General features: G+C 40.7%; 1 protein-coding gene across 1 annotated transcript in view; it reads right to left on the bottom strand.

Moving 5' to 3' along the window:
• The window catches only part of LOC136958550 (A-type potassium channel modulatory protein DPP6-like), a 48,545-nt gene extending 36,679 nt beyond the window's left edge, over nt 1-11,866 (bottom strand). The window contains exon 1 of the mRNA XM_067252536.1: nt 11,778-11,866. Coding sequence (XP_067108637.1) covers nt 11,778-11,819 — 42 coding nt within the window. The 5' untranslated portion in view covers nt 11,820-11,866. The remainder of the gene's footprint in view (nt 1-11,777) is intronic.
• Nucleotides 11,867-21,709: the final 9,843 nt, after the last annotated feature.

Genomic DNA, 21,709 nt, shown 5'->3' with positions numbered 1-21,709 from the left:
TGCTGCTTGCAACTATATTTTTTCTTATTTTTGTCTACATCTTTACATACATACTAAATACTGTTTATGAGTCACACAAAAAAGACACAAAATAATGGTGTCTCGGTGTTACTCCTTATTCCCATGGAACCTTTTATATGCATATATACAGTATATATACTGGATATATATTCCATGCAGTGAAAGGTGTCTTTGGACCACTCAAATCACATCCACCCAACGACAAGTCACAAAATGCCTTCATAAAAATAAGATATAACAATGAATAGTGTTTGATTAGTTTTCAGCTGAGGGAATAGGTAGTTTGCAAATGTGCTGTAACCCCCAGAATTTGTTAAACATAATTTGACAAAAAGCTATGAGCTCAGTGTTGATACTCCATAGTGGTTCAATAATTTCCATCGGTCATCAGTCTTGTGATATCTGTGGAAGAAGGATAGAGTGTGGACAGAGGAGAAGGATAGGGAGTGGGCAAGGACAGGACAGACCACAGTCACGGCAGATATGGGTGTGTTAACTTGCCAGTAAGTGCTGCTTGCCTCACCACTGCCCAAACTGCAGTCTATTTGCAGCATTTCAGTCAGGAGGACTTTACTCCAAATGAGAAGAGGAGACAATGCAGTCCCTGTGATTTTAAAGTGTTGAAACCCAATTCACAACAGGAAGAATTCATGAGCTCTCTTTAATTTCCAGTTCATTCAAACTACATGCTGTTGAGTATAGTGGCTTGGTGTGCTTGCAAGTATGTAGGCCACATAATGCTCCATCTACCGAGGTAGCTGGACAGGCTCTGAGGGAGGGTTCGAGGTCTGACCGGGAATCCAGGAGCAACCTGTTACCATGGTAACTGCCATTGCCAGCTGTCGAAGCGGTGGTATTGTCAGCTATCATGTCCCCTTCACCCTCTGGTATCTGTCCAACTGAAGACCACAGTCCACAACCGGGCCTGGCTCGACACTTCACAGGCACTGCAGCTGGCAACCCCTTTACACTGAGAACATTAGCAAGCCATATAACTGTCATCATCTGGTCAACTGTAATCCTCATCCCTGCCCATCCTCCTGTAGACAGTGCTGATGGGGATTCATTGCGGTTCAGCACAGTTTATCTGCATTCTAAAAGGTCATCCATTCTGTCCTGAGAAAACATGCTGCCATCTGCCATGGAATACTGAGAGGGGAAAAGTTTCCAGAGTCTGTCTAGGACCTTTCTTCACTGCCCAGTCATTACAGTAGGCTAATTAACAAATCCATGAGTCCTTAATCAAGTTCATTATCGCTCCTTCACTAAGGGCACTTGAGAGTCAAATAATTAATCTGCCAGTGTCCTTCTTCTCTCTGTTTCTCTATATTCTCTATTTCTATCTCTTAGTCACTTGGTCATTGGTCCAGTCAATCAGTTCATTAGTAAGTCTCTCTCTCTCTCTCTCTCCATTTTCCTGGGAGTTGAAATTTGTTTCCCCTTTGCACAGCAGTTTGTACATAGAGGAGAGTTGTGAAAAGCTTTCAGCTGTTTTATGTGTTCCGTTATGGCTTGAAACATGTCTGTTGATAAAGGAGCAAAGCTAGTTCAGGCATGGCACTCGGGCAGCGCGCGTCATATCACCCATCGCAGTGTTCTTAGCCCATAGGCTTAGCTCGATAGGCGGCGCTATAAAGTCGCACACATGCACACACACGCATCCTCGATTACCTTAGTGTTCTGCGCAGCTGCCACCCACCACCATCCCCTTCTCCCCATGTTGTCTGTCTGTACTCCCCATTGGGGGATTTAACTCGTTGCTCCCTGCCTCATGTCATGCATATTGCAGTGAAGGCAGGGTGTGCTTCCCCATGTACATCCATTCTGCCAAAGTTAAACCTATTCTCATGTTTATGAATAAGTTGTGAAATCAATCAGGTGAGTGTCTTGACTGAACTGCTTTCCACAGTAAAGATTGGCTCCAGGTGGGCTCTATACACTAGTCTGAAAAAGCTTGCAAGGCGAGAGTCGACCCACTCCCTCTCTCTGCTACTATCTTACTTATATTTATTTCAACGTCTGATTACATCTGTACCTGGCAAGGGAAAAAAGTTTGATAAAAATGGCTGTCAACTCCATCTCTAGAATGGATATTTATGCAAGTGGAGTTCTACATTGGTTTAGAGCAGAAAAAATGCTCTGCAACTTACTGCCATTAGGAAGGATGAAGAAATAGCAATTCTGTTTACTATAATGTGTCTCTGTTGAATAGTCTCACCCCCCTATATATATTATAATGGAAATGTATATATTCTATACATTTCCATTAGACCTTTTTCTAAATCTGTCCTGAATTGGTAAATTGCTCCCAGGTGAATCTTGACTTTCTCTAAGTAAGGTGCATCTTATGAACCATCAACTGGCAAATATATATATCCGGAGCACAACACAATGTTACAATGTCTGACAATGGAAGGACAAGGAATTGGACGGGGTCAACTGCCAGAGAGAAGAAGAGGAAGAGGAGTGAGGCTGCGTGGCGGAGGAGTTGGGAGCCAAAACAGAGGAAGAAGAGGCAGAGGACATATGAGGACATTCAGGATGAGATAAGACACTCTAAGAGATTCTTTCCATGCTGCATCGCAAGAGAAGATATTCGTTGTGATGTGGATGAGAATCTGTGGCCCAACAGACAGGAACGTCAGGAGGTGTAGGAAGACTGCACTGTAATTCCTACAGCACTGCATGTACAGTTTTCCTTAAGGAGATTGTCCTATGTTCACATTTCTTTTCCTTTCTGTATCACAATGACATGGTCTGTCAACAAATTACAGTACAAATAGTAAAAGCGTAAATGTGAATATTGTCTCTTGCAATCAAACTCCTACATACACTAAGGTGTAACCTAATATTTACAATAATTGTCTTCAAAATTAAGCTATAGTTTACATCAGAACATCCCTCCATAGTACACTGTTATATTGACAACATGACCAAGCAATTTGACTGTTTTATCCGTCTTATCTTATACACAATGACACAAGGACTTGTCATTCTGATGGCACTGATATGTTCATTGACACAGATATTTACTTTTGAGAGATGAACTAAGGATTTTGAGCAAGAGACTGGCTTTTGCAGGTAATCCATGGTGTTTTGCTATTTGTACGAATTGTTTTGAGAAATGCACTTACTGTTTTGCAAATGTCGAGGATGATTCGAGAAATGTACCTGATGAAAAACTGTAATTGGGTGTGCTTTGCCTTCGGCAAGGGCACAACCTTTGTTCTCTCACATATATATTATTATTATAATTGGGTGTGCTCAAGCCTTCGGCAAGAGCACAACCTTTGTTCTCTCACATATATATTTATTATGAGAATGCTGTTAAAGGCCAAAAAACCATCGGAAGAACTAAGAAGTTGAAAAACAATAGTGAGACTCACAATAATAAAGAGAAACAGGAAACCAATAGTGAGAATGTTTAACTACTTCAGCATACTTCCAGCTAGAGACACCATTCAACCTTTAAAATGTTCACAAGACATTCAGCTATTCCCAAATGATTCAGCTTTTTCAAATATTCAGCCAATTTTGAATTATGACAGTTTGAAATACATTAAAATGTTTGCTCCTTCTTGATTTTTATGAATGAGCAGCTGGCTGTTCTTTTTCTGATATTCAACTAAATTTTCAAACAAATTCCTCTAACGTTCATGTAGTTTAACTTACAGAAACAAGTTATACCTTAAAATGTAGGAAACATTGTCCTCTTTCAGCCAATGTAACTACTAAAGAGCTCACACATACAGATTTTCAGCTATGAGCCTTGAAGCGAGAGCAGCCTTTCAAATTCTCTCACTAACTTCAATGGAGAGGTGGGTAAAATCCGTCAGAGAAAGCAAGAAGGAAGACGATTTCGAAACTGCCGGTAGAGACATATTTCATATTTCTGACCGCACAGACCTATAAAGGACATCTCTAGTTTCGGCAGAGTCTTGGGTCTCGGAAAATATCCTCATTTTATTTATTGGACGTGTAGTTTTGCGTCTAGGTCAACTTGTTTGAGGTGTGGATGCTAGGTAAATGTTCGTTTTTCTCTCTGCCTAGCTCGTTAGCTATCACAGCTGCGCCATCACCGTGGCAACCAAACAGACACGCACCATGAAAGCAGAATTGGGTACACGTTTTCGAAACTGCCAAGAGTTGTATTTCTGACCGCACAGACATATAAAGGATATCTCTGGTTTCGGCAGAGTCTTGGGTCACGGAAAATATCGTTATTTTTTGTATTGGACGTACAGTTTTGCGTCTAGGTTAACTTGTTTGAGGTGTGGATTCTAGCTACATTTCTGTTATTCTCTCTTATAATCAAGCTAGCGCGATGGCTCTCCATAACTAAAAACGGTTCGACTTTTTTCCACAATCGACCAAATTGGCCAAACAAGGTATGTAGCTACATTGATCTTAAAGTGTACATAATCTAGCCTCCATTCTAGTGACGCTACGACTGTCGTCATACGGCGAAACCAGGTCACATAGCTAGCTACGTTTTTCCAGACATAATATTCGTTACCTAGCTACAAACAAATGCTTCGTAACTGTAGAGTATTTACTTTGTATTGGCGATATTGACAACAGAGGTTAAGGAACTTGTCTTTAATCAAAAGATGGTCTCCGTTTTCAATTTGAAGCAGTAGATGTAGCTTATGTAGGAAATGTTCCATTGCATCCTCTCTCTAGCTTAGCTTCGGCTACAGATGTACGACAATCACGATGCATGCATTATTCACGCCTACGGTGTTAATACAGTCTGTAAAAATACCACTTTGACACACTTGCAAGATGATCCGCTGGTTAGATGTAGCATGATCTTATTTACTACCCACAATAGTTCAACTTTTTTTGCTGCAGCATTTTAATCAGTTAGCTCCAGGTCCTCTCTAAAATACATTTCAGACCTTTTGAAACCTGAGCAAATGACTTTCTACAAAATTTTCAAATTCTTCTGAATTATTTCTCTTTTTGCATTGTTCTTCTCTTTTCTGTAGTTTTATGCCTTCGTCCAGCTCCTGCCCCGTTCAAAAATACCTTTCGGGCGCTTTGAAGCTTCAGCTTATAACTTTCTACAAAATCTTCAGCTTTTTTAGCATGGTCAGCTATCCCCATTCAGGTTTTCAGCATTCTCACTGCTGTTTCGCAGGAACAGCCTTTTCTAGTTATTATTAATTTTTGCCCCCCTAAGCCTCAGTCAATATTTGGACTACATAGACAACCTAGGTGTCAAAAGTTTCGTCTTGGTAGCGATTGAGTTGCTTGTATTTCTATTTAGCCACCTGACTCTATTTGAGTCAGGTGGCTGAGCGGTGAGGGAGAATCAGAAAGAATCAGAAAGGGATTTATTCGCCATGAAAGTTTGCACAGACAAGGAATTTGCTTTGGCAGGAAGGTGCATACAATAAACATATACCTAAAATTTAAATACTAACGACCGAGGCAGCCATCATCGGCGCCATCTTGGATCTTTTCGGGCTAGTAATCCGAAGGTTGCCAGTTCGATTCCCGGTCATGCCAACTGATGTTGTGTCCTTGGGCAAGGCACTTCACCCTACTTGCCTCGGGGGGGATGTCCCTGTACTTACTGTAAGTCGCTCTGGATAAGAGCGTCTGCTAAATGACTAAATGTAAATGTAAATTTACACTCCGTTGCACAGTTTAGGAGGTTACAACGTTTTTGTGGCAAAAAGTGTCTTCTGTCAACGAAGGGTACCAGTGCTAGCCTACGTCACTACGTCAGCACACGTTAGCAACGACGCATGGATACAACGTGATAGAGACGTTCTAGCACGCAAATTGGAGCTTGGATTATGAGTGAAAAATGCCAAACCCCAAAATTACCAACCATTGGGTTTTGTTGAGAAAGCAATTTTGAGTTGAACTGCCACGTGAGAGCCCCGTCAGCCTCCCTTGACGATTGCGTCAGCTGTTGTCGATCTCTGATGAGTATTTTCTTAATTTCGTACCAGGGTCAATTCTACATCAAAAATCAGAAGGAGGGCAGTGTTTTAAAGATATGGCGATTGCGAAGATAGCCAGCGGGTCAGCATATTTTTGTGATTTGTGTAAAACTTGGAATTTGAGTGACACCGCGGCTTGTTTTGACGTTAGCCTCAGTCAGACTCGGCTCGCAGTGCAGTGTGTAGTACTGTCTTCAATGCCACAGCTAAACTTTATGTCAAAAGAAATGTTCTAATTTCCGGCGCTTTCAAACAATCAGTGAAATGTGGAGCAACAGCAGCTAGCTTGCCTCTAGCGAACTTATTTTGAATTGAGCCATTTCCCCCTACATTAATGTCAAACTTATTTACGTTTTGGGGGGCATATTTTCAGTTAGCAGACGGTACTGTTTGAATCACGATTCCATACTGCCAGTGACAACGTTGTTACAGTAGCTTGTTTCAAAGGGGGTTCGCAGCTGTTTCAAAGGGTGTTCTTAACCCTCGTGCTGTCTTTGGGTCACATGACCCAAAGGTTCATAACGAACCATCGTTGTGTTTACCCAATTTTACCCAATACAAAAACAAATTAAAATAATTTTCTTTTAACCTTTGCAATGTGGGGGGTCTGAGACAGCCTAGCTGTTAAAAGAAAATGCTTCACTTAGTCTTTGTATGCGGTAAATCTGTCGCAATACGACGGTGGGTCACAATGACTGATGGATCAGAATGACCCGAAGATAACACAAGGGTTAATGAAATATGCAATATGAGTAGGCTAAATGCTTGAAAATATCACTAGAAGGAAAAAACTTAAGAGGACGGACCCACCTGCAACCGACGCAAGCAAGCACACCCTACAATTTCCCCAGAAATTGTACCCTTATTGGGTGTGCTTTGCCTTCGGCAAGGGCACAACCTTTGTTCTCTCACATATATATTATTGGGTGTGCTTTGCCTTCGGCAAGGGCACAACCTTTGTTCTCTCACATGTATATTATTATTATTGTTATTTATTTTTTGCCCCCCTAAAACTCAGTCAATATTTGGCCTACATAGACAACCTAGGTGTCAAAAGTTTTGTCTTGGTAGCGATTGAGTTGCTTCTATTGCAGGGCTCTAGAGTGCGACCAATTTGGTCGCGACCAAAATGTGTACGGGTGCGACTAAAAATGTTCCTAGGTCGCACCGGTGCACCTAACCTCCTCGCATCCGCTGTCTCTCCACAAACGAAGCGTTTGTTATCCTAAGATGGAACTGACACTCATGGTTGGATCATATCGTGGTCTAAACCAATCAGAGACAGAGATGGGGCGGGTCTTTGCCTCTGATTGGCTGTGGTCCAGATATTCCTGTAGCTCCGTGCTGTGTGATTGAAATTACAACCTGAGCACCAGAGAGTCAGTTGAGCAGACCTGGGCATTGTATGGCCCACGGGCCATAACCGGCCACAGGCTGTCTCAATCCCACGTGAGGTAAATCAAAAATTTAAAATAAATGAATGTGTTGAGCGGTAGTAAATATGTAGTCCTGAAAGACTACAGTGATCAGGCGATTTACATATGTGCGCTTGCTCAACCTCACCGACAGGAGAGTTAGTTGTTGCTTAGCCCTCGAAAATGAAAAACTTTGCCACTGATTAACTTTTAACAAGACATGGACTTCTAAGTATCTGTTTACTGAGGTCAAAGTGAAAGCTGTGAAGAAAAAAACTAACGCGGACATAATAAGAACTTGACTGATTCAGTGGGCGCGGGCTGATGGTTTGCTAGTTGAACTGCAGACCCTGATCATTACCTGTCAGCTGTCCTTCGCATATCCACCTCAGACATTCAGACAGATTTCGATGCACTTGTTCAAGCCCAGTGGATTTCTCTCACAGAACAAAATGAACTGAGAAAACTTATTGCTTTTTGTATAAAGTTGATCAATTCCACATCTTTAACATACTGCAAAACAAGTTTTCAGTGTTTGTGAAGATTAACTGGTTACAAATAAAATGAAACACTGATGTTGTTGTTTATACTGTTTATTACTTCTATAATCTTTCCTATTTGACCTACACCAAAATCTAAAATATTTATAGAAATATTTACAGAATATCCTTATTCTTCTGATAACCAGTAGCAGCTAATCAAAATATATACTTTACTGCTTTTTACAATGGGAGAAAATGAATAGTGAGCAAATTGATGAGGCCCTCCAACACATTTCAGGTTTCTCATGTGGCCCCTTGTAAAAATGAATTGCGGACCCCTGAGTTACAAAGCTGGGCCATGGAGCTAACCCATAGAGCTAAGATTTTGATGCTAGGGAGAGTGTGGCAAGATGATTTAGCCAAGGCCATAGGGCAAGAAGGCCAAATTACAGGTGTTGGCCATCTGAAGGGCATGGGACAGCAAGGTGGGACCCGCTATAAGACTTTGAGCCATGAAATGTTAGGTCTCAGTTCAGGGAAGCACTTTTAAACTGTAGCACTTTCTATTTTGAAATGTTTTATTTTGCTTTTATTTTGCTTAAAATGTTTGGTAGCTCAGTGAAGCACTTAAAAGATTTTTTTATATATACAGTATGATTGTGCTTTAAATAAAAAAAATATTTACCTACACCTTATTCTTGTTTAAGATCATTTACATAATATATATGAATGTATATGGAGCGTGATAAAAAGGTGACCTTGAAATTGTGGCGACGCAAGGAAAAATTTGGGTGCACCTAAATTTTGTGCTGGTGCACCTAAATTAAAAAGTTAGGCGCACCAGTGCAACCAAGGCAACAAGTTAGTCTGGAGCCCTGTATTGGGATTTACGTTCCGTTGCATGGTTTAGGCTCAAATTAAGTTTTTGTGGCAAAAAGTGAAGCTAACGGTGGCTAATTTGCTAGCCACAGTCACTGACGTTACTAACGTCACTACGTCACTAACGTCACGAAAACACGCGTGACTACCTGTAGCAGAATATTCGTTCCGCATCTGTTAACTTGGGGGATAGCTAGGCTAACTATAGCTTTACATTTAGTCATTTAGCAGACGCTCTTATCCAGAGCGACTTACAGTAAGTACAGGGACATTCTCCCTGAGGCAAGTAGGGTGAAGTGCCTTGCCCAAGGACACAACATCAGTTGAAAAAAAAGTTGATCAGTTAAAATAAACATTCCTCACAAATACATTTTCGTTGTAGGATTTATTATGACATTACATTACAAGTAAACGATTTGTTGGTGAAATTATCATTACCTGTGGTTTCAAACCAGTGTTGCTCACTGCAACGCTGTAGCCTACGCGAGACACACTTCAAAATCTACACAGCTGTTTAGGAAGTCAAACGGCGACAGAACATGTTCGGCACTCCCCTTACTTAAATCAAAAGTCTATCTAACTACTAACCTGAACTTCATTGCCACAGCCTAAACTTTGTCAATCTGTTCATGAAAATAATTAATTTCAGCCTAAACCGTACAACGGAACGTTAAATCCGTTCTTCCCTTTGGCACTTACTTTGGTTGTTCACAATGTGTGCTTCATGTTTTGGCTACTCGCGATGTTTTTTGGCTATCTTGTTGTTATGATCAGTGACCTATGCACTTTGTAAAGCTCTCTCTTGGAAGTCGCTTTGGATAAAAGCGTCTGCTAAATGAATAAATGTAAATGTAAATAAATGTAAATCCAATTCAACCAGCTATCGCTACCAAGACGAACACAGCAGTAGTCTAGTACTGTACCGTAGTAGTACAATTTACCGGGGCAGCTTCTCCACACAGGGCTATAGGCCTATCGCATTTTGCGTTGTTACTGACAATGATCGCTACCAGTGAGCTTTATATGAATGAGCGATTTTCCACTAAATAAATTTCAAGCTTATTTGTACTGTTTGAATCGCGATTCCATCTTCTACTGCCGGTAACGTCGTATAATAATCTTCAAAGGGGGTTCTTTATTAATGAAAGAATGCAATGAGTAGGCTAAATGCCTGAAAATATCACGAGAAGGGAAAAACTTAAAAGGACGTTTAAGTCATAGAGATTAGGTCCAATTTTACACCGGTCTTTCAAATTTCTAATTTATTCGTTTTGATTCAACGATGAGGCTGCCTCTTGCAGGGGAAATGAGAAGACATCTATTTCATTCTACACTTCACTCGTATTTTCAGTTGTAAATGAGCAGCAAAAAAAATGCTTTTAAATCTATGTAATCTTTATAAATAATAAGTATGCATTTTTATATAAAATATACAGAAATATCAGTTGTAAAAATGTCATTCAAAAACGGACCCCTGTGCAACCGACGCAAGCAAGCACACCCTACAATTTCCCCAGAAATGTTACCCTCTCTAGTATATGTTTGTAACAGAACCCAAATCATTTGTATGTGATGTGTGAAAGTTATCTAGGAATATTTAGCGTTGCTGAACATTACCTCTCCTCATCAGAGGCCTTTAAAGAAGTTTTACAACCAGACATACATCTACCATGTATTAGAAAGCAACCCACAGTACTCTTTAGTGGAAAGCAGCACAATAACATTGATAAAAGAATAGGGCATTACTGTAAATTGATGGATAAGGGGAAAAAAACATTTCAATTAAGAAAGGAATGGGAACAAGAACCACCATAGAACCCATATAGGGAAGCTATAGAACCACTATATAAACCTCTGAAGAGCATAACGAAAAGAGCATGTTGTTGTAGTGTAGATGAGGATTCAACAAGAAGAAAATGTTTTCCCAGGAAACACAAACCAGGCAGGCTGGGGCTCTCAGGGACAAACACTTTAAAACAACATACTTCCCTTCTCATCTCTTCATACAAACTATCTTTGCAACGAGAGAAAAAAAGGTGAAATGAGGCCAAATGATTTCACCAGCCAACCACAAATCCAAAAGCTGAGAACACTGTGACAGCTTAAAGACTCGATGCCAACTACTTGATGGCAAAGCAAAAATCTCTGAATATGTTGACTGAATGTCACTTCAAAAGTATTTCTGTAGCCTAGATGACAATGTCTCAGGATCAGGGAAGAGATTGGTGTCAGGTGTAAAGGCAGTGCATTGTCCATCCCATCAAAACAGTGTAATGCCTTTGAAGTTCATACTACTTTGTCTACTTGAATGCATTGCTTTCATTAAGTAGACCTATTGAGTATTTGAGGCTTACTTCTGTGGGTTGATGAAATGCAGAGCTTAACCACATAGGGCCCTTACTGTAAAAGCTGACCATTTGAATTTCCAACAACTAATGGGACCCTGGCAAGATAGTACATGAAGAATAGATAGTACAGAATGACACAATTTCTTGATTTCACAATTTGACTGGATAAAGAGTGGATAAAACTTGTTTCTTCAAACAGTAGCTGAATTATATCCTAATCAATTCTGTATCATTGTCTTCCCATACTTATGGCACATTACTGTAGGTCACAGAATTTCAGGAAGATGCCAGTCTTTTATCTTATCAACTGGCCACAGCTGTAACATTTAAATTCAATTAATCTGAAGTTTTCCACATGGTTTCAGTTCAAAACTCAATTCAAACGATTATATGAAAGTGTAAAGTTTTTCAATCAATCTACTGTACAATACTGTCTATTCTTTGATAATGAAAGAGCAAGACGACAAGAAACAAGTTCCTGACCTTGTAAGTAATGCTTCAGTTGTTTTCTGTTGGGTAGGTAGGTACTTTATTGATCCCAAAGAGAAACTTGGGATCGCAAAGAGAAATTACGGACTAAACTAACACTTTATACTAGTTAGTCCTGTTGCATTCACTTACTTACTAAAACACTGACACCTAAAGAATATTTTAACCAAGATAATTTACACTCACCTTCCAAAGTTTCTCCACTCTGGACAACTTGCGTGTTTTCATTCTTGTTGTTGGAAAGCGTTGCTAGTGAGAGGTGAAGTGTAAACAGGGTAATGGTGGCTGGACTGAGCCTGACGGAGGATCTGTCAGTGCACAAGATGCACCTTATCTCACAGGGAGAGCGATCCTGCACTCAGCAATTCAGCATAAAATTTCCCCCGTCTCACATTAAGAACCTGTGTGTGTCTGTAAGTGTATAATGTGAGTGAGATTCCCTAATACAGTGAGTGTGTTGGTCTGCGGTGTTTGTACATATGTGTTATACAGTATGTGTGTATCTGTGTGTATTATTGAGTTCAGTCCAGATGAAATACACACTATATACCCAGATCTCCTTTGTCAAGAGCAGATAGACGTCTGTGCAGAGACCACACTGAGCTGACCTACAGAATGTGACACTCCAGGAACACTCCAACAAATCAGCTCACTACCTAGAGAGGGTGGCTCAGCTGGATCAGAGGAACCAGGGTGTCTGTCAAGCGCGGATCCCCTCCCGCCTCAGAAACACATCAATATGTCAATGGGACTAAGTGCTCAGCTCCTTCACAACAATCAGCAGTAAGCCACTTACCATGGCCATTAGCCTTAGCTTGCTATTCAGCAGGAGCAACCTGTTACCATGGTAACTGCCATTGCCAGCTGTCGAAGCGGTGGTATTGTCAGCTATCATGTCCCCTTCACCCTCTGGTATCTGTCCAACTGAAGACCACAGTCCACAACCGGGCCTGGCTCGACACTTCACAGGCACTGCAGCTGGCAACCCCTTTACACTGAGAACATTAGCAAGCCATATAACTGTCATCATCTGGTCAACTGTAATCCTCATCCCTGCCCATCCTCCTGTAGACAGTGCTGATGGGGATTCATTGCGGTTCAGCACAGTTTATCTGCATTCTAAAAGGTCATCCATTCTGTCCTGAGAAAACATGCTGCCATCTGCCATGGAATACTGAGAGGGGAAAAGTTTCCAGAGTCTGTCTAGGACCTTTCTTCACTGCCCAGTCATTACAGTAGGCTAATTAACAAATCCATGAGTCCTTAATCAAGTTCATTATCGCTCCTTCACTAAGGGCACTTGAGAGTCAAATAATTAATCTGCCAGTGTCCTTCTTCTCTCTGTTTCTCTATATTCTCTATTTCTATCTCTTAGTCACTTGGTCATTGGTCCAGTCAATCAGTTCATTAGTAAGTCTCTCTCTCTCTCTCTCTCCATTTTCCTGGGAGTTGAAATTTGTTTCCCCTTTGCACAGCAGTTTGTACATAGAGGAGAGTTGTGAAAAGCTTTCAGCTGTTTTATGTGTTCCGTTATGGCTTGAAACATGTCTGTTGATAAAGGAGCAAAGCTAGTTCAGGCATGGCACTCGGGCAGCGCGCGTCATATCACCCATCGCAGTGTTCTTAGCCCATAGGCTTAGCTCGATAGGCGGCGCTATAAAGTCGCACACATGCACACACACGCATCCTCGATTACCTTAGTGTTCTGCGCAGCTGCCACCCACCACCATCCCCTTCTCCCCATGTTGTCTGTCTGTACTCCCCATTGGGGGATTTAACTCGTTGCTCCCTGCCTCATGTCATGCATATTGCAGTGAAGGCAGGGTGTGCTTCCCCATGTACATCCATTCTGCCAAAGTTAAACCTATTCTCATGTTTATGAATAAGTTGTGAAATCAATCAGGTGAGTGTCTTGACTGAACTGCTTTCCACAGTAAAGATTGGCTCCAGGTGGGCTCTATACACTAGTCTGAAAAAGCTTGCAAGGCGAGAGTCGACCCACTCCCTCTCTCTGCTACTATCTTACTTATATTTATTTCAACGTCTGATTACATCTGTACCTGGCAAGGGAAAAAAGTTTGATAAAAATGGCTGTCAACTCCATCTCTAGAATGGATATTTATGCAAGTGGAGTTCTACATTGGTTTAGAGCAGAAAAAATGCTCTGCAACTTACTGCCATTAGGAAGGATGAAGAAATAGCAATTCTGTTTACTATAATGTGTCTCTGTTGAATAGTCTCACCCCCCTATATATATTATAATGGAAATGTATATATTCTATACATTTCCATTAGACCTTTTTCTAAATCTGTCCTGAATTGGTAAATTGCTCCCAGGTGAATCTTGACTTTCTCTAAGTAAGGTGCATCTTATGAACCATCAACTGGCAAATATATATATCCGGAGCACAACACAATGTTACAATGTCTGACAATGGAAGGACAAGGAATTGGACGGGGTCAACTGCCAGAGAGAAGAAGAGGAAGAGGAGTGAGGCTGCGTGGCGGAGGAGTTGGGAGCCAAAACAGAGGAAGAAGAGGCAGAGGACATATGAGGACATTCAGGATGAGATAAGACACTCTAAGAGATTCTTTCCATGCTGCATCGCAAGAGAAGATATTCGTTGTGATGTGGATGAGAATCTGTGGCCCAACAGACAGGAACGTCAGGAGGTGTAGGAAGACTGCACTGTAATTCCTACAGCACTGCATGTACAGTTTTCCTTAAGGAGATTGTCCTATGTTCACATTTCTTTTCCTTTCTGTATCACAATGACATGGTCTGTCAACAAATTACAGTACAAATAGTAAAAGCGTAAATGTGAATATTGTCTCTTGCAATCAAACTCCTACATACACTAAGGTGTAACCTAATATTTACAATAATTGTCTTCAAAATTAAGCTATAGTTTACATCAGAACATCCCTCCATAGTACACTGTTATATTGACAACATGACCAAGCAATTTGACTGTTTTATCCGTCTTATCTTATACACAATGACACAAGGACTTGTCATTCTGATGGCACTGATATGTTCATTGACACAGATATTTACTTTTGAGAGATGAACTAAGGATTTTGAGCAAGAGACTGGCTTTTGCAGGTAATCCATGGTGTTTTGCTATTTGTACGAATTGTTTTGAGAAATGCACTTACTGTTTTGCAAATGTCGAGGATGATTCGAGAAATGTACCTGATGAAAAACTGTAATTGGGTGTGCTTTGCCTTCGGCAAGGGCACAACCTTTGTTCTCTCACATATATATTATTATTATAATTGGGTGTGCTCAAGCCTTCGGCAAGAGCACAACCTTTGTTCTCTCACATATATATTTATTATGAGAATGCTGTTAAAGGCCAAAAAACCATCGGAAGAACTAAGAAGTTGAAAAACAATAGTGAGACTCACAATAATAAAGAGAAACAGGAAACCAATAGTGAGAATGTTTAACTACTTCAGCATACTTCCAGCTAGAGACACCATTCAACCTTTAAAATGTTCACAAGACATTCAGCTATTCCCAAATGATTCAGCTTTTTCAAATATTCAGCCAATTTTGAATTATGACAGTTTGAAATACATTAAAATGTTTGCTCCTTCTTGATTTTTATGAATGAGCAGCTGGCTGTTCTTTTTCTGATATTCAACTAAATTTTCAAACAAATTCCTCTAACGTTCATGTAGTTTAACTTACAGAAACAAGTTATACCTTAAAATGTAGGAAACATTGTCCTCTTTCAGCCAATGTAACTACTAAAGAGCTCACACATACAGATTTTCAGCTATGAGCCTTGAAGCGAGAGCAGCCTTTCAAATTCTCTCACTAACTTCAATGGAGAGGTGGGTAAAATCCGTCAGAGAAAGCAAGAAGGAAGACGATTTCGAAACTGCCGGTAGAGACATATTTCATATTTCTGACCGCACAGACCTATAAAGGACATCTCTAGTTTCGGCAGAGTCTTGGGTCTCGGAAAATATCCTCATTTTATTTATTGGACGTGTAGTTTTGCGTCTAGGTCAACTTGTTTGAGGTGTGGATGCTAGGTAAATGTTCGTTTTTCTCTCTGCCTAGCTCGTTAGCTATCACAGCTGCGCCATCACCGTGGCAACCAAACAGACACGCACCATGAAAGCAGAATTGGGTACACGTTTTCGAAACTGCCAAGAGTTGTATTTCTGACCGCACAGACATATAAAGGATATCTCTGGTTTCGGCAGAGTCTTGGGTCACGGAAAATATCGTTATTTTTTGTATTGGACGTACAGTTTTGCGTCTAGGTTAACTTGTTTGAGGTGTGGATTCTAGCTACATTTCTGTTATTCTCTCTTATAATCAAGCTAGCGCGATGGCTCTCCATAACTAAAAACGGTTCGACTTTTTTCCACAATCGACCAAATTGGCCAAACAAGGTATGTAGCTACATTGATCTTAAAGTGTACATAATCTAGCCTCCATTCTAGTGACGCTACGACTGTCGTCATACGGCGAAACCAGGTCACATAGCTAGCTACGTTTTTCCAGACATAATATTCGTTACCTAGCTACAAACAAATGCTTCGTAACTGTAGAGTATTTACTTTGTATTGGCGATATTGACAACAGAGGTTAAGGAACTTGTCTTTAATCAAAAGATGGTCTCCGTTTTCAATTTGAAGCAGTAGATGTAGCTTATGTAGGAAATGTTCCATTGCATCCTCTCTCTAGCTTAGCTTCGGCTACAGATGTACGACAATCACGATGCATGCATTATTCACGCCTACGGTGTTAATACAGTCTGTAAAAATACCACTTTGACACACTTGCAAGATGATCCGCTGGTTAGATGTAGCATGATCTTATTTACTACCCACAATAGTTCAACTTTTTTTGCTGCAGCATTTTAATCAGTTAGCTCCAGGTCCTCTCTAAAATACATTTCAGACCTTTTGAAACCTGAGCAAATGACTTTCTACAAAATTTTCAAATTCTTCTGAATTATTTCTCTTTTTGCATTGTTCTTCTCTTTTCTGTAGTTTTATGCCTTCGTCCAGCTCCTGCCCCGTTCAAAAATACCTTTCGGGCGCTTTGAAGCTTCAGCTTATAACTTTCTACAAAATCTTCAGCTTTTTTAGCATGGTCAGCTATCCCCATTCAGGTTTTCAGCATTCTCACTGCTGTTTCGCAGGAACAGCCTTTTCTAGTTATTATTAATTTTTGCCCCCCTAAGCCTCAGTCAATATTTGGACTACATAGACAACCTAGGTGTCAAAAGTTTCGTCTTGGTAGCGATTGAGTTGCTTGTATTTCTATTTAGCCACCTGACTCTATTTGAGTCAGGTGGCTGAGCGGTGAGGGAGAATCAGAAAGAATCAGAAAGGGATTTATTCGCCATGAAAGTTTGCACAGACAAGGAATTTGCTTTGGCAGGAAGGTGCATACAATAAACATATACCTAAAATTTAAATACTAACGACCGAGGCAGCCATCATCGGCGCCATCTTGGATCTTTTCGGGCTAGTAATCCGAAGGTTGCCAGTTCGATTCCCGGTCATGCCAACTGATGTTGTGTCCTTGGGCAAGGCACTTCACCCTACTTGCCTCGGGGGGGATGTCCCTGTACTTACTGTAAGTCGCTCTGGATAAGAGCGTCTGCTAAATGACTAAATGTAAATGTAAATTTACACTCCGTTGCACAGTTTAGGAGGTTACAACGTTTTTGTGGCAAAAAGTGTCTTCTGTCAACGAAGGGTACCAGTGCTAGCCTACGTCACTACGTCAGCACACGTTAGCAACGACGCATGGATACAACGTGATAGAGACGTTCTAGCACGCAAATTGGAGCTTGGATTATGAGTGAAAAATGCCAAACCCCAAAATTACCAACCATTGGGTTTTGTTGAGAAAGCAATTTTGAGTTGAACTGCCACGTGAGAGCCCCGTCAGCCTCCCTTGACGATTGCGTCAGCTGTTGTCGATCTCTGATGAGTATTTTCTTAATTTCGTACCAGGGTCAATTCTACATCAAAAATCAGAAGGAGGGCAGTGTTTTAAAGATATGGCGATTGCGAAGATAGCCAGCGGGTCAGCATATTTTTGTGATTTGTGTAAAACTTGGAATTTGAGTGACACCGCGGCTTGTTTTGACGTTAGCCTCAGTCAGACTCGGCTCGCAGTGCAGTGTGTAGTACTGTCTTCAATGCCACAGCTAAACTTTATGTCAAAAGAAATGTTCTAATTTCCGGCGCTTTCAAACAATCAGTGAAATGTGGAGCAACAGCAGCTAGCTTGCCTCTAGCGAACTTATTTTGAATTGAGCCATTTCCCCCTACATTAATGTCAAACTTATTTACGTTTTGGGGGGCATATTTTCAGTTAGCAGACGGTACTGTTTGAATCACGATTCCATACTGCCAGTGACAACGTTGTTACAGTAGCTTGTTTCAAAGGGGGTTCGCAGCTGTTTCAAAGGGTGTTCTTAACCCTCGTGCTGTCTTTGGGTCACATGACCCAAAGGTTCATAACGAACCATCGTTGTGTTTACCCAATTTTACCCAATACAAAAACAAATTAAAATAATTTTCTTTTAACCTTTGCAATGTGGGGGGTCTGAGACAGCCTAGCTGTTAAAAGAAAATGCTTCACTTAGTCTTTGTATGCGGTAAATCTGTCGCAATACGACGGTGGGTCACAATGACTGATGGATCAGAATGACCCGAAGATAACACAAGGGTTAATGAAATATGCAATATGAGTAGGCTAAATGCTTGAAAATATCACTAGAAGGAAAAAACTTAAGAGGACGGACCCACCTGCAACCGACGCAAGCAAGCACACCCTACAATTTCCCCAGAAATTGTACCCTTATTGGGTGTGCTTTGCCTTCGGCAAGGGCACAACCTTTGTTCTCTCACATATATATTATTGGGTGTGCTTTGCCTTCGGCAAGGGCACAACCTTTGTTCTCTCACATGTATATTATTATTATTGTTATTTATTTTTTGCCCCCCTAAAACTCAGTCAATATTTGGCCTACATAGACAACCTAGGTGTCAAAAGTTTTGTCTTGGTAGCGATTGAGTTGCTTCTATTGCAGGGCTCTAGAGTGCGACCAATTTGGTCGCGACCAAAATGTGTACGGGTGCGACTAAAAATGTTCCTAGGTCGCACCGGTGCACCTAACCTCCTCGCATCCGCTGTCTCTCCACAAACGAAGCGTTTGTTATCCTAAGATGGAACTGACACTCATGGTTGGATCATATCGTGGTCTAAACCAATCAGAGACAGAGATGGGGCGGGTCTTTGCCTCTGATTGGCTGTGGTCCAGATATTCCTGTAGCTCCGTGCTGTGTGATTGAAATTACAACCTGAGCACCAGAGAGTCAGTTGAGCAGACCTGGGCATTGTATGGCCCACGGGCCATAACCGGCCACAGGCTGTCTCAATCCCACGTGAGGTAAATCAAAAATTTAAAATAAATGAATGTGTTGAGCGGTAGTAAATATGTAGTCCTGAAAGACTACAGTGATCAGGCGATTTACATATGTGCGCTTGCTCAACCTCACCGACAGGAGAGTTAGTTGTTGCTTAGCCCTCGAAAATGAAAAACTTTGCCACTGATTAACTTTTAACAAGACATGGACTTCTAAGTATCTGTTTACTGAGGTCAAAGTGAAAGCTGTGAAGAAAAAAACTAACGCGGACATAATAAGAACTTGACTGATTCAGTGGGCGCGGGCTGATGGTTTGCTAGTTGAACTGCAGACCCTGATCATTACCTGTCAGCTGTCCTTCGCATATCCACCTCAGACATTCAGACAGATTTCGATGCACTTGTTCAAGCCCAGTGGATTTCTCTCACAGAACAAAATGAACTGAGAAAACTTATTGCTTTTTGTATAAAGTTGATCAATTCCACATCTTTAACATACTGCAAAACAAGTTTTCAGTGTTTGTGAAGATTAACTGGTTACAAATAAAATGAAACACTGATGTTGTTGTTTATACTGTTTATTACTTCTATAATCTTTCCTATTTGACCTACACCAAAATCTAAAATATTTATAGAAATATTTACAGAATATCCTTATTCTTCTGATAACCAGTAGCAGCTAATCAAAATATATACTTTACTGCTTTTTACAATGGGAGAAAATGAATAGTGAGCAAATTGATGAGGCCCTCCAACACATTTCAGGTTTCTCATGTGGCCCCTTGTAAAAATGAATTGCGGACCCCTGAGTTACAAAGCTGGGCCATGGAGCTAACCCATAGAGCTAAGATTTTGATGCTAGGGAGAGTGTGGCAAGATGATTTAGCCAAGGCCATAGGGCAAGAAGGCCAAATTACAGGTGTTGGCCATCTGAAGGGCATGGGACAGCAAGGTGGGACCCGCTATAAGACTTTGAGCCATGAAATGTTAGGTCTCAGTTCAGGGAAGCACTTTTAAACTGTAGCACTTTCTATTTTGAAATGTTTTATTTTGCTTTTATTTTGCTTAAAATGTTTGGTAGCTCAGTGAAGCACTTAAAAGATTTTTTTATATATACAGTATGATTGTGCTTTAAATAAAAAAAATATTTACCTACACCTTATTCTTGTTTAAGATCATTTACATAATATATATGAATGTATATGGAGCGTGATAAAAAGGTGACCTTGAAATTGTGGCGACGCAAGGAAAAATTTGGGTGCACCTAAATTTTGTGCTGGTGCACCTAAATTAAAAAGTTAGGCGCACCAGTGCAACCAAGGCAACAAGTTAGTCTGGAGCCCTGTATTGGGATTTACGTTCCGTTGCATGGTTTAGGCTCAAATTAAGTTTTTGTGGCAAAAAGTGAAGCTAACGGTGGCTAATTTGCTAGCCACAGTCACTGACGTTACTAACGTCACTACGTCACTAACGTCACGAAAACACGCGTGACTACCTGTAGCAGAATATTCGTTCCGCATCTGTTAACTTGGGGGATAGCTAGGCTAACTATAGCTTTACATTTAGTCATTTAGCAGACGCTCTTATCCAGAGCGACTTACAGTAAGTACAGGGACATTCTCCCTGAGGCAAGTAGGGTGAAGTGCCTTGCCCAAGGACACAACATCAGTTGAAAAAAAAGTTGATCAGTTAAAATAAACATTCCTCACAAATACATTTTCGTTGTAGGATTTATTATGACATTACATTACAAGTAAACGATTTGTTGGTGAAATTATCATTACCTGTGGTTTCAAACCAGTGTTGCTCACTGCAACGCTGTAGCCTACGCGAGACACACTTCAAAATCTACACAGCTGTTTAGGAAGTCAAACGGCGACAGAACATGTTCGGCACTCCCCTTACTTAAATCAAAAGTCTATCTAACTACTAACCTGAACTTCATTGCCACAGCCTAAACTTTGTCAATCTGTTCATGAAAATAATTAATTTCAGCCTAAACCGTACAACGGAACGTTAAATCCGTTCTTCCCTTTGGCACTTACTTTGGTTGTTCACAATGTGTGCTTCATGTTTTGGCTACTCGCGATGTTTTTTGGCTATCTTGTTGTTATGATCAGTGACCTATGCACTTTGTAAAGCTCTCTCTTGGAAGTCGCTTTGGATAAAAGCGTCTGCTAAATGAATAAATGTAAATGTAAATAAATGTAAATCCAATTCAACCAGCTATCGCTACCAAGACGAACACAGCAGTAGTCTAGTACTGTACCGTAGTAGTACAATTTACCGGGGCAGCTTCTCCACACAGGGCTATAGGCCTATCGCATTTTGCGTTGTTACTGACAATGATCGCTACCAGTGAGCTTTATATGAATGAGCGATTTTCCACTAAATAAATTTCAAGCTTATTTGTACTGTTTGAATCGCGATTCCATCTTCTACTGCCGGTAACGTCGTATAATAATCTTCAAAGGGGGTTCTTTATTAATGAAAGAATGCAATGAGTAGGCTAAATGCCTGAAAATATCACGAGAAGGGAAAAACTTAAAAGGACGTTTAAGTCATAGAGATTAGGTCCAATTTTACACCGGTCTTTCAAATTTCTAATTTATTCGTTTTGATTCAACGATGAGGCTGCCTCTTGCAGGGGAAATGAGAAGACATCTATTTCATTCTACACTTCACTCGTATTTTCAGTTGTAAATG

Source organism: Osmerus mordax, chromosome 16 (assembly GCF_038355195.1).
Source record: "Osmerus mordax isolate fOsmMor3 chromosome 16, fOsmMor3.pri, whole genome shotgun sequence".
Lineage (NCBI taxonomy): Eukaryota > Metazoa > Chordata > Actinopteri > Osmeriformes > Osmeridae > Osmerus > Osmerus mordax.
The sequence above is the reverse complement of the archived record's forward strand: the minus strand, read 5'-3'. Positions and strand labels throughout refer to the sequence as shown.